The sequence below is a fragment of the Haliotis rubra genome, unplaced genomic scaffold (assembly GCF_003918875.1).
Source record: "Haliotis rubra isolate DU_JTF1 unplaced genomic scaffold, ASM391887v1 Scf71, whole genome shotgun sequence".
NCBI classification, from domain to species: Eukaryota; Metazoa; Mollusca; class Gastropoda; order Lepetellida; family Haliotidae; genus Haliotis; species Haliotis rubra.
The window spans coordinates 1930759-1943618 of NW_025767424.1; the positions used below are offsets into that span (position 1 = coordinate 1930759).

The 12860-nt window shown below is 38.0% G+C and overlaps 1 protein-coding gene across 1 annotated transcript in view; it reads right to left on the bottom strand.

The window, feature by feature from the left end:
• The window catches only part of LOC124259134 (tubby-related protein 4-like), a 234226-nt gene that overhangs the window by 94174 nt on the left and 127192 nt on the right, over positions 1-12860 (bottom strand). The window contains 1 exon segment of the mRNA XM_046693229.1: positions 3079-3310. Coding sequence (XP_046549185.1) covers positions 3079-3310 — 232 coding nt within the window.

Sequence of the window (12860 nt, forward strand, 5' to 3'; positions counted from 1 at the left end):
AAAAAGTTATCACAAGATTAACTGGAACAGCTGTCATCAACACTTATCCACAATCACAGACACAAATTAACACAACTGTGTCTATCAATCCAATGCCAATGTCGCAAGACCACTTTAGAAGTTTTCTCTTACTTAATGTGAAGTGTTGTAACACACAGCTTAACATAAGGTGGCCTGAAGTATTACTGTTAAAGTTAAGGAAACTGAAGCCTTTGGGCTTTGATCTTCAGGGATAGGTAATTTGACCAGCATTGTGATGTCAGCCCATTATGACGTAACACAAAGGGCGTTGATGCCTTTGATCTTTCAGCCAAGCATCTCAGAAAGAAGAGTAAGGAATCGCATGCCGCAATGATTGGGTGTTTGTATTGCATTGTTACACCTACACAATGAACACAGGCTGTTATCATTATTCGGTAAGGGTCTTTTCAGTATTTTTACAGATGCGGAACAATTTAGGAAGTCAAGCATCAGTTCAACAATTAGTCTGCAAGACGTCACTGACAAAAACAACAAAAGAAGCAAACTGTGGACAATTTGTTGATTGGAACATTTCATAAAGAGTTTCTGTTAAGTCCCTTGGAAGAGTTTGTAAGACCTCATGGAATACAGATTTGTCACAGGTGACCAATTTAAACCATGACTAAGAGTAATTAGAACAAAATTTGCTTAGAATATAAGTAAGTTGGGAATAGTCATGGACAGTTACCTCTTTGGTAAATCCACAGGTTGACAGACCTGGAACATTACTAAGGGTAAAGTGGTATTTTCAACCCACAGCCATATGTTTCTGGTGTGCAAGGGGATGCAACGCTGCATAGCGCAATGCGGTACCTTAGAATCCCAGGGCACCTGTACCCCTTCCTAAATGAAGAATTCTTGCATCATGATCTGCCTTTGATAGACAAAGTTTATGGATAACAAGTTAATTATTTCGTCAGTGTGACGTTTTGATACAGATTCTTGTACTGTTCCTGCTTGACAACCATAAAAGAACCTGTATCAAAACATCCCACTCATGAAATAAAGAAAATTTATCTTTAACATTTGTCTACATTGTACATCCAACTTCTAAAATGCCACTCAAAGAAATTATCTGCCTTGGCATAGCCTCACGCAGAATACAGTGACAGTCTTACAAGACATGGAATAACCAAGATCCCCTAATTCAGACTGATCATTAGATTGACATCAATAATCTCAACTTCTACACAAGATGACAAGAGCATACAGACTTTCAACATGGCTTGTTGTCATCTACACAACACTTCAGTGTTGGCGAGATTTCTTGACAAATCAAGCTCATTCGAAGCTAACTTCCTGTATCAAATATCAATTTGGAACGATTTGTGAAGAGGAGTTTTTGTTTCTCCATGTTTTGAGAGAATAATCTAATCAATCAGTGTCAAATTCCATTGCTTTCAGATTTTGGTTTCGATATTACTTTGTTGAGCTTGCCCTAAGGACAACTAGTAATATCCTATAATGCTGAAACGAATAACTGTATTTAACAGCAAAATACTGCTGTTAGTCGATATTGGATTCCTAAAAAATTAAAATGATTAAATTTCCTACAAAGACTGGAATACACTGTCAAAACAGAAACAAACTATCATATTTCTGAGATTAAATCTGTAACTATTTCTGCATGAACAGATAGGATACAACAAAACATCCATATTAGTAAATCCTATTCATTCTGTGATCTTGTATCATGCCTTAGGATTTTTGTTAATATAACAATAAAACAACTCACTGACATATGAACAGAGCCCTAAGTGAAGTTATCAATCACAAGATCACAATTATATTTCATCTCCAACATCAAAGCAACTTGAAACTTTGAAAGCTGAATCAAAAGGGCATTTCTCTAGAAGATTTATGTATATTTGGTCAGTCAACAGAAGGATTTCACCATATACTGTACATTTGACAGCAACATCCAGCCTTCTAAATACAAGCTAGTCTGGTAGCATGAAACCTCGAAATAATGATGAGAACAAATAAGAAGGCAATGGACAGTAGACCTAATTGACTAGAAGCATTGGGATACGTACTGAACCAGGTCTCATTTCTTTAATTTTGTTAAAAATTGAAACTGAACAAAACTGAAAAAAAAAAAACAATAAACACAATAATCATTATGGTATCATTACAGTAGAACAAGCATCACAAACACTATGATAAGTTTATTTACAAAACATGTCCCTTAAATGTAACAGCCTGTCATACATTAATGAAATTTTCTCAAAAAAGTATACCGCATTTCATTTTGTGATGATACTTATTCATAAACTCAGATCTAATACAGGGGAGTGATCACATGTGATGTCATGTCATGTATAAATGTTTATATTTTAGAATATACTATAAACTATCTTTGTTTTTTGTTGTTATTTAATCACGAATGGAAATGTTCTAGCATATGTGATTTCATGAAATGGTGTTTTTTTCAATTTTATGAATAACTTTGTTAATGTTTGTTGTCCAGATAATACCATGCGTCAGTAAGTTGATCAGGGCCTCCTTTCACAAAGCAGTCAGGTGATCATAAGTCACTAAGGTAACCTTAATACAATGTTAAAGAATGGGAGTTAAGATTAACCTTAATAAAGGTTGCTTCATGAAAGGTGAGGTGAGGTGAGGTGAAATTGGGTTTAACGTCGTGCTTGAGAATATTTCGCTCATATGACGACGTGCATGCGTGTGTATGTGTATGTGCGACTGCTTGTACTAGCCCAGACTGAAGCTGGTTTTATAGTGCTAGCCCACTGAGATACCATGCCGCAGTGAAGCAGAAATACCCCACTCAGACACATTATACTGACTCCGAGCCGACCAGTCCTTCTTGTACCCATTAATGCCGAGCGCCAGACAGGGACCAACAAGTACCATATTTTAACGTCTTTTGAGTATGACGCGGTCTGGGATTGAACCCGCAACCTTCCGCTCTCCGGGCGGACGCTCTAACCACTACACCACGGAGGAGGTCCTTCATGAAAGTCCAATCAGAAAAGTAAGGAGTTCCTAGAAAAGAAAGAAAGTTCTCAGGCAAGTAAAGCGATTTAACTTGCTTACCTTTCCCTGTTGTCTTTATTTTAGGGTCGAAGATGACAAAGTCTGGTCGCAGTTTGCTGGCCCTTTTGCCCTTCAGTAATGGTACAAGGCCACCTAGGTACTCCAAGTAGAGTGTGTAATGGCCGCCCGATGTCTCGTCGCCATGGCGAATCATGGTACAGAACAGTCTCTCATTGCCAGGTGGAGGGGTGCTCACAAACTCTCGGAGTTTGAAGGGGTCCGGAGTGTAGCTCTGTAATGAAACATAACAATCATATGTAAATCAAAGCTGTTCTGTCTTTGATCAAGCCAATTGATCCTTAAACCCTATCTCACCTTGTGAAAAACTTTTCTCTTTCCTTTGATGAAAAGTTTGATGCCAGTGGGATTTGAACCTATGAAGTTCAGACCAGAATCAAACAAATAGTCTTATGCCAAGGGAGAAATTTGGTTGACGTATCAACCAAATATTCATCAATATGAACCTAATTTGTGTTTTATTCAGAATGATGCTATTCTCTATTGAATGTACAAGTGATCTGGTAGTTTTTCATGAAAAGAAATAATCAAATAGACTGTTATTTGTAACTCTTTGGTAGTTTTAAACATTTTCGGTTCCAAGGTTTTATGCCCACAGGACCAGTGTAGCAGGCCATTTCTTCCCCGGTCTAAACCATCCCTGGGGAAGCTTTGGCCTAGGACAAACTTTCCATGGGGAAGATTAAGCCCAGGGGGGGGAAAGTTTATCCTAGGCCAAAGTTTCCCCGGGGAAGGTCTGGCCAGGGGGAAACTTTGGCCTGTTACACCAGCTGTATAAAGGTTTGACAACTTGAATCCCTGGTTTCTAATCATTGATATGATTGGTTAAAATACATACATACTGACAAGAATCAAACAGCAGCTAAGATAAGTGCTTCTGGCAGAATGTTTTTCATATCAGACAGCTTGGAACTCTTTGGGAATGCAATGAACAGAGTTCAACACCACTTTAAACAGTGCTGTATTTGTGTAATGATTTCACATGTCAAAATTTGGTTGGCAAAACTAAACATAAAAGCAACATTTTGGACATCATTAGGCTCCATTAACAATGGGTGAGCCCCGTACATAACTAAATTGTATTTGTAAGGTCCAGTAAAATTCATAAGTTTCACAAAGAATGGTGCTGAAATATAAAATATTTTAATATTTGTCCTTGTCCAATGATTCATTCTGTAATAACTGTTTGACATGAACTGTACCAGTTTTATTGCCTACTGAAATAATGACCTCAAAAACTCCACTTAGTATTTTTGTCGAAAAGCAATTCCCTCTGGACAGACCCCAAAATGAGAAACCTGTAATTCAAATGACATTTTCAGTTTTTTATATCCTTCTTAAAAGTGAACATACTTTTTGTATTCTTGACTTGCATGAAAACGGATACAAGTCATTTACAGGAATGGCTGATATAACATTCTCCAGCCTCCTTGCATGCTCCATCCTACTGTATATTGATGGAAACAGCCATCTTTGGTCAGATCCAGCAGAAATTCTCATCAGCCCATGTTCGCTGGTATAGGGAAATGGGAGACGTAAATATGACCATACTTCAACAAATAATGTCTCCATTACCAGTTTTAAAAGGCCTTTCCATCAACTTTCTCATTTAGGCCATAAAGCACCTGTTAGTTTTTCTCATTAGTCCTCAAGGTCAGGGTGGCTCACTGGTCAGGAGTCCTACTAATCGCTGTGTACAGTCAGCTGAGGTACCAGAATCTGATGGTTGTGAGTTCAGATTCAATAATTGCCGTGATTATGATTCTCACACGAACGAGTTCAGCAAAAGAGATAAACTGTAAAATCTATTTCATTTCCAACCAAATTAAGCTCTCAAGACATGATATTATGAGTGAGTGAGTATGGTTTTACGCCGCTTTTTAGCAATATTCCAGCAATATCACGGCCGGGGACACCAGAAATGGGCTTCACACATTGTACTCATGTGGGGAATCGAACCCTGGTTTTCGTCGTGACGAAGCGAACTGTTTAACCACCAGACTACCCCACCGCCCCACATGATATTATGAGTCATTCAACATTATTGACTGAAAACCAAGAGTATTCTCCTTGGTTTCAAAGAAGCCTGTCTGAGAAAGAGATACTGTACACCTGGTCAACCAAAAATGCACAAAGAAGGAAACACCTGCCCTGAATATACACATGATCAAAGACATTGTTTCAAGGAGAATACAAATAAATAACTTTGTTCCATTCACGAGGAAGAGGGATAGAGTTTCAAGGAGCTTAATGTGCTAAAATTTAAATGTCATCCTTCTTTAATATTTGTAAAACATCAAAATAAGACATTACAAACAAAAGAGAAACAAATACCCTGTGGGTAATATCAAAGCTTTTACTCATTTTAAATATGTATTTTGCACCTGTCAATGAGGTGATCGAGCAGGCAACACAGTATCATACCACAATGTTACAAGGACACCCTAACTACCTGGGCCCCATTCCTCAAAGCGATCGTAGCACTACGACTGTCGTAAGTCTATGTTAAAGTATGGGAGTTACGATCATCTTAGCGCTACGATCGCTTTGTGGAACAGGACCCAGGTCACAAGTCTGTCCACCCAATACCTTTGGTTGTGACCAGAATAGGTCTACAGCTAACCTATAATCCCCAAGGAACGCACAACTAGTTACTATGGCCATGTTTCACAAAGCAACCACAGTTCTAGTACTGTCATGGTCTGACTTAGAACAATTGTTCTGATCTGCTTGTATACATGATCACCTTGTAACACGAGGCCAAGGGATAGTAGTTCAACCATGCCTATTGCTTCAGCATGTTACAGGTAATACTGTGCTGTACTAAAACAGCTCTAGTCATTAATTATTCATGTTCTCAGACATTCTTGTGGCACCTTGCCCCACATGAAGCTAATCAGTAGGTGAATAATTCATCTGTTTAAGAGAGAAAATACCATCTCTTGTTCTCTTTATACATTTTTAAACTTATATTTATATCTAAGATCATATAATTATTCATTAAAAGGTCAATCTGCTTTACCTGAAAATGAATCAGAGTTTTCTAAATCTCTTAAATTAAATCTTAGATGGACAGATTGACTACTGAAATCCATGATTATATAGCCAGAGTGGCTACTATCATCCAGGTTTTAATGGCCAGACTGGCTACTATCATTTAAGATTTGATGGCCAGACCAGCTACTGACTCTAAGTCAAGATGGCCTGACAGATTACTGAATCATGCTTAGATTACAATACTGGCACCTGACATCCATGTTTAGATGACCTGACCAGTTACCAGTTACACATGTTAGCTAGCAACAAAATCACCAAGAGATTTTCATTTAATTCTAAAGATCTGAACTGAAATGAAACAAAATATTATCTCTCTATAATAAGAGTCAAAACACTTTGGCAAAACATGCTGGATAATAATTGTAAATAATAAATACATTGTATTTATACAGGTAATATTGGCCTCGACTGAAAAGAGCAATTGTTCCATTTTGTCAAGGAAATTTCTCCTGAGAATGCTTCTTGCACACTATGAGCACTGTTGACCATCATTACTGACCTTTGCTGAGACAAAATCTGTGACAGATACCACTGCAATTACCAGCCAAACAACAAACAAACCGTTATGAATATACCACTCTCAGTGTAAAAAAGGTCTGAAGGTGGATCATACCAGATGTTGAGATGTTAAACAACAAACACTACTTCATGAATATACCACTCTCAGTGTAAACAATCATCAGGACATGGATTGTGTTGAATGTTTAGGAAGCAATTTTGATTTTTTAAAATCAATAGTTAATTAAACAATAACATCAGAATTGCAGTGTTACAGGTAGTATGTCATCAACAGTTAAAAGGATAAAAGGGATGAATTTTCATTCACTTTCAAAAATATTTTTGATAAAATATTTTGTTAACTCATTAAGCCCGAGAGCCACCTCACTATTCAACACCTGGAACACCTTGCTGATTGTCCACTCGCTGTGCCGAGACTAATTAGTGCTAATCACACCTGATTTCCTGGCAAGTTTCGGCGATGACAGGAAACTGTCTAGTCGTACAAAGAAGTCCTGATCTGTTTATTTTACACTTGTCACGGGACAAACCTTTCAACAAGGACGTAACTACATATGCATTCTACCGGAGACTGTTATTTCAAGGCCGAAAGAGGTGTTCAATTATCTCATTACTGTAATCTGATTGAATGATTATATGCATGTGTATCGATACCGTAACTGATATACTATCCAGCTTTTATTGACGATGGATCAATAGAGACTGAGTTCATTGATACATGTGATAATTACACCGGATTTGATAATTACAGAGATCAAATACAAATGTTTTACACAATGCTCATGTAAATTGCATAGAAAACTGACAATTCAAATCAACATGAAACTTTCAACATCTTTAACAAAAATGCTTGAAATACCTTTGTATGGTTTACATGTAATAACTTATGATATTACTTCTGTCTATGTGTGAGAATTTTTTGAATTACCAACTTACTGTGTTTTATAACAAACGTAGTAAAAGATTTCATTGTTGTAATAACATTGACATGTATATATATTCGATGCAAAGGCGCGACTTATCACTTTATATTCGATTAGGTAACATTATCAACTTTAGATCATGGAAAATAACTAGTTACAATTCAGTAAGCTTTAAGTTAGTAAGTTAAATTATGTCTACTCTATTCGAGCCTGGATGTATAATTATTTGTTTTTATACATTATGTTTCAATATATGAAACATGACAACGTAATAATACCTAAAAAGTAAATTCAAACTATTCTATTGTGTTTGAATTCTTTGTATGTCCTTGAAATTTCGTATATTGTTTCCTATTTATTAGGAAGTTGAAGAAATTATAATCTTCAGTGACCTCTAAAACATTACATCTAATTCAATCAATGTGCATACGAAGTATTTTAATACCCATTCCCAATGAAGAGTACCAGACACTTACCTCTGTAAAAACATCATAATCCCCTTTCTCGCCGACATGTGTTCATAAGCCAAACGCTGTACAAGTCTATGATAATGATTAGCAATTGCTATCAAAACAAATTAAATACTTCTTCTGATTGACACTAAAGGTAGCATCTCTCGTAAGAAAAGCTAATATTTGCTCAGTAGTACTAAATTGGTTGAAATAATAGGTACAGTGCGATTTTTAAAAGTACAACACACATGTGCGTCTCTTGCTGAAAAAGAGGTGCTTTCTGTTGACAGATATATGTGGCTCTCGCTGTGAGAAGCTGCCAATTATCTGCCCCATAAACACGTCACTCGCTGTGAGGAGCTGATTAATTTGCCCCATAGACGTGGCTCTCAGCCTTAATGAGTTAACAACTTCTTACTGAGTGAGTGAGTTTAGTTTTACGACGCACTCAGCAATATTCCAGCTATATGGCGGCGGTCTGTAAATAATCAAGTCTGGCAGGGGTGGGAATAACCCAGTGCCCGACGTCCCAGTCCAGTGTTATTTACTGTGGGGCAAGCAAATTTGTTTGTCTAGTTAACTTTCCAATGTTAATTATGTTGTTTATTTAAAAAATCAACATGAAAATTGGCCTGTATAGTGGAACAATTATCAAGGCAAGTGATTTTACATGTGCCACTATACTGGAGTACACTAGCAATTTTAAAGTTATTCAACCATTGTCTGGACCAGACAATCCAGTGACCAACAACATGAGCACCGATCTACACAATTGGGAACCGATGACATGTGTCAACCAAGTCAGCGAGCCTGACCACCCTATCTTGTTAGCGCCTCTTACGACAAGCATGGGTTACTGAAGATCAATTCTAAACCGGACCTTCAGGGGTATTAACAAAACTTATTAACAAAGTTGAGTAGATGTGTATTTTTTCCCTGTGACTAGTTGACAGAGGTGACAACAATTTCAAGACCCATGAAGATCCGGGTGTTTAGCATCCCATACTTGTCAAAAGGCGACAAACGGGATCGAATGGTCAGGCTCACTGACTTGGTTGATGTTTGCCATCATGTCCCAATTTTCATGATCTCAATCACAAGTTTTTCTGGTTCAGACTGATGTGAAATAGATGGAAACTGGCACAAAGCAGCATTAAACAGTAGGGATGTCACAATACATATGTTTTATGAATCGATACGTATCACAATACCCATGTCATGATTTGATATGTATCACAATACCTATTTTCGCGGCATTATTGTGTAGATTTAGTTACATTTTGAACATTAATATTTCATATTTTATAATTGCCCATAAACAGATCAACATTTTTTATTAAAAAGTTCTAAATTCCCATCTTTGTGCATGAAAAATAATCATTCATAACTCTGATAACATCAAAAAACATGATACAATTGCAAAGTGTAAACGATACATAAACATATTTAAACCGATACTTTCAAAACTAAATAACGATACAGGTTTGAATGCATTGATGTATCCATGTATCGTGACATCCCAATTAAACAGCAAGTAAACTAGTCTTCCGTGGGGGTACAGAACAAGAATTTACAGATTCTCTGTGCCTCACACAGTTCAGACAGTACCTTATAGATATTTGCATAAGTTGCATTGGCAGCAACTTTGTTAAGAGGTGAGATGTGGTTATTTGTTTCCAGAAATGACCACAGTTCTCCTTTCTGCATATTTTCTCACTGATCGTTCTCTAGAAAGCATATTGTCATTGGGTCAGACTGAAAACAGTTTTACTATAATGAGTTTCATCACTCGAGTGAGACATCAATTTACTGTTTTTCAAATAAATACAAAATATCATCACACATAACATGCATGTTAGACACATAACAAATGTACCTCTTAAAAAGTAAAGGGTCAGTGGCATATCCTCATGTACCATGTTTGCTTCTGTTACCAAAAACCTGATCCCATGTCTCCCGAGGTGAGCGAGTGAGTGAGTGAGTGAGTGAGTGAGTGAGTGAGTGAGTGAGTGAGTGAGTGAGTGAGTGAGTGAGTGAGTGAGTGAGTGAGTGAGTGAGTGAGTGAGTGAGTGAGTAGTGAGTGAGTGAGTGAGTGAGTGAGTGAGTGAGTGAGTGAGTGAGTGAGTATAGCAATAATCCAAAAGTATCACGGCGGGGGACAACAGCAATGGGTTTCACACATTGTACCCATGTGGGGAATCGAACCTGGGTCTTCGGCGTGACGAGTGAACTCTTTAACCACTAGGCTACCCCACCACCCCACAGGTGACAAGAAAGGGGAAGAGAAGCCAGTCACACAGAACACCTAAAAGCAGGTGATGAAAATATGTTTTATACGGTAACACTCTATCACAGGAAAATTGTCTCTTACTCTGTAACAAAACCTCCAACATCGTGAAATTTGTATTCATGGAATAATTTTTTCAAATCCCCAGGAAATGGGCCAAGGTGATGAAAGGTGCGACAGGAATTAGGGAAGCTTGAAACACTCAAACCTTTCATGATCGGAATAAAATAGCTAAAAGTCAACGTGTTGTTAGTCAAAATTGCTTGAAGTCTGGATGAAGTGACACATGATGAGAAATCTCTGCGGTATAAGCTCAACTATCGAAGCCATTAACCTCAAACATAAAACATGCTCATCTAAACATTTTCGTCTTAAGATGAACAGCTACCGAGCGAAGCAAAGGGCTAAGATCCTTGTTCTTCAAACACATGAAATGGTTGGGTAAATAGCATGTAATTAGTTCATTTGTGTGTAACTCCAAATATGGTACAAAGGTAACTGCTAATACCACTGAGAGCTTATGAGTAAACACATTCACGCTTGACAATACTGCCACATTATCAACACAGATATTGGCATCAACAGTGGCCATCAAACATGCTTCTCAGCAAGGTGGGAAACCACTTTAACCTCTGGGTGTGTATACTGACCCCTTAACATATCACTGACTGACTGAGTTTGGTTTTACGCCGCTTTTAGCAATATTCCAGCAACATCACGGCGGGGGACACCAGAAATGGGCTTCACACATTGTACCCATGTGGGGATTCGAACCCGGGTCTTTGGCGTGACGAGCCAACGCTTTAACCACTAGGCTACCCCACCGCCCCCCCTTAACATATCAATATTCTATACTGACATTCAACAGTCTTCACTAACTTGTATTGTTTATGGAAGGATAAGGATGAAGTTCTCTATTACAGTGAGAGTGATGTTTCGATGTAGGTTCTAACACTGTCACCACATCGCTCTCATTGTAATATAGAAGTTGTTCATACCCACAGTCCCTGGCCATAAGTATTCATGATTTTGGTTATGGGGACGTCATTTGCTTAACTACACCTTTTTAATCACCGCGCTGTTCGCAATGCACAGTGTTCCGTCAGCCATTAAACATTTACAATTTATAAATAGCACATAATGTGAGCATCACGTGACATGTGTTTATGTTGTCGTCTGCTTCTCTACTTCCGAGTGTATTGGCTATCGGCAAAATGGGTCGGAAATAAAAGAGTTCAGTACTGAGAAGAAAAAGGTTAATATAAAATTGTTGAATGAAGATCTGCAAATTTAAAAAATTACTGACATACTATTTCATAGTCTACAGTAAAAAGTGTTTGTAAGAAATATCAAGCTACTGGATCAGTGAAAACCGCCTCCCGAGTGGACGAAAGAAATCATTTACAGTTCGAGATCAGGCATCTTTGAACAGGTGTGTGAAAAATAACCACCGTGACAATCTCAATGATATAACAACTAAATTTAATGAAAATAGAGATAATCGTTTCAATAAACGAATGATTAGAAGAAAATTAACTTTTGAAGGTTACAAACGATGAGTTGCAAAGAAACAGGTCGCGATTCGTGAAATCAACTTAAAGAAATGGTGTCTGTGGTGTCAAGAAAGGAGACTTTGGACTGTCGCTCAAAACTGGAAAACCTTCATATTTTGTGACGAAAGTCAAGTGGTTATTGGAGCTGATAAGCGTGTGTATGTCAGGAGAAAGGGCGATGAAGCTTACAAGGCCAAGTGCATGTGCCGCCCCTCACACCGAAAGGTCAGTTTGATGATCTGGGGATGCATTACTTATCATGGTGTTGGCAGTATTACCGTTGTAGAAGGCAATATTAATGCTGCCAAGTATGTAGATATATTAGAGGACCATTTTGGGCCAGTTATTTCATTTTCGAAATGAAGACTACATATTCATGGACGACAATGCTCCCCTCCATCGGGCTCGTGTTGTAGTGAACTACGAGGAGGAAAACAACATAACTGGTACATCTTGGCCCCCACAATCTCCAGATTTGAATGTGATCGAAAATATCTGCTTTGTCTTAAAAGAGAGCCGCAGCATGTCGCCGCCAACATAACAACAAAAGATCAGCTCATGGACGAAATCTGGAGCAACTTGTGCATGAACTATATGAAATCGCTGTCCGACATTATTGAAAGCCGCCTACGTGAAGTACTAAGAATGAAAGGTCAGACTTACTTTATTTACGGAGCAACACGATTTTTAGTTAATTCCTGCCCATAGTAACTATGATGCCGCCATAACCAAAATCACGAATACTTATGGCCAGGGACCGTATGTTGATATCCTTCCTGACTGCTCCAAGGGCGGTGGGGTAGCCTTGTGGTTAAAGCGTTTCCTTGACACGCCGAAGACTCATGTTTGGTGCCAGACAGGTATGTTTGTATGATTACATAATGCCTTTTAGAAAGTGGTCAAATGTAACATGTTATATTTGGGATTACTCTTTCTTAGTATGCTGGCGATTAGGTGCCTGACTCTGAGGGTG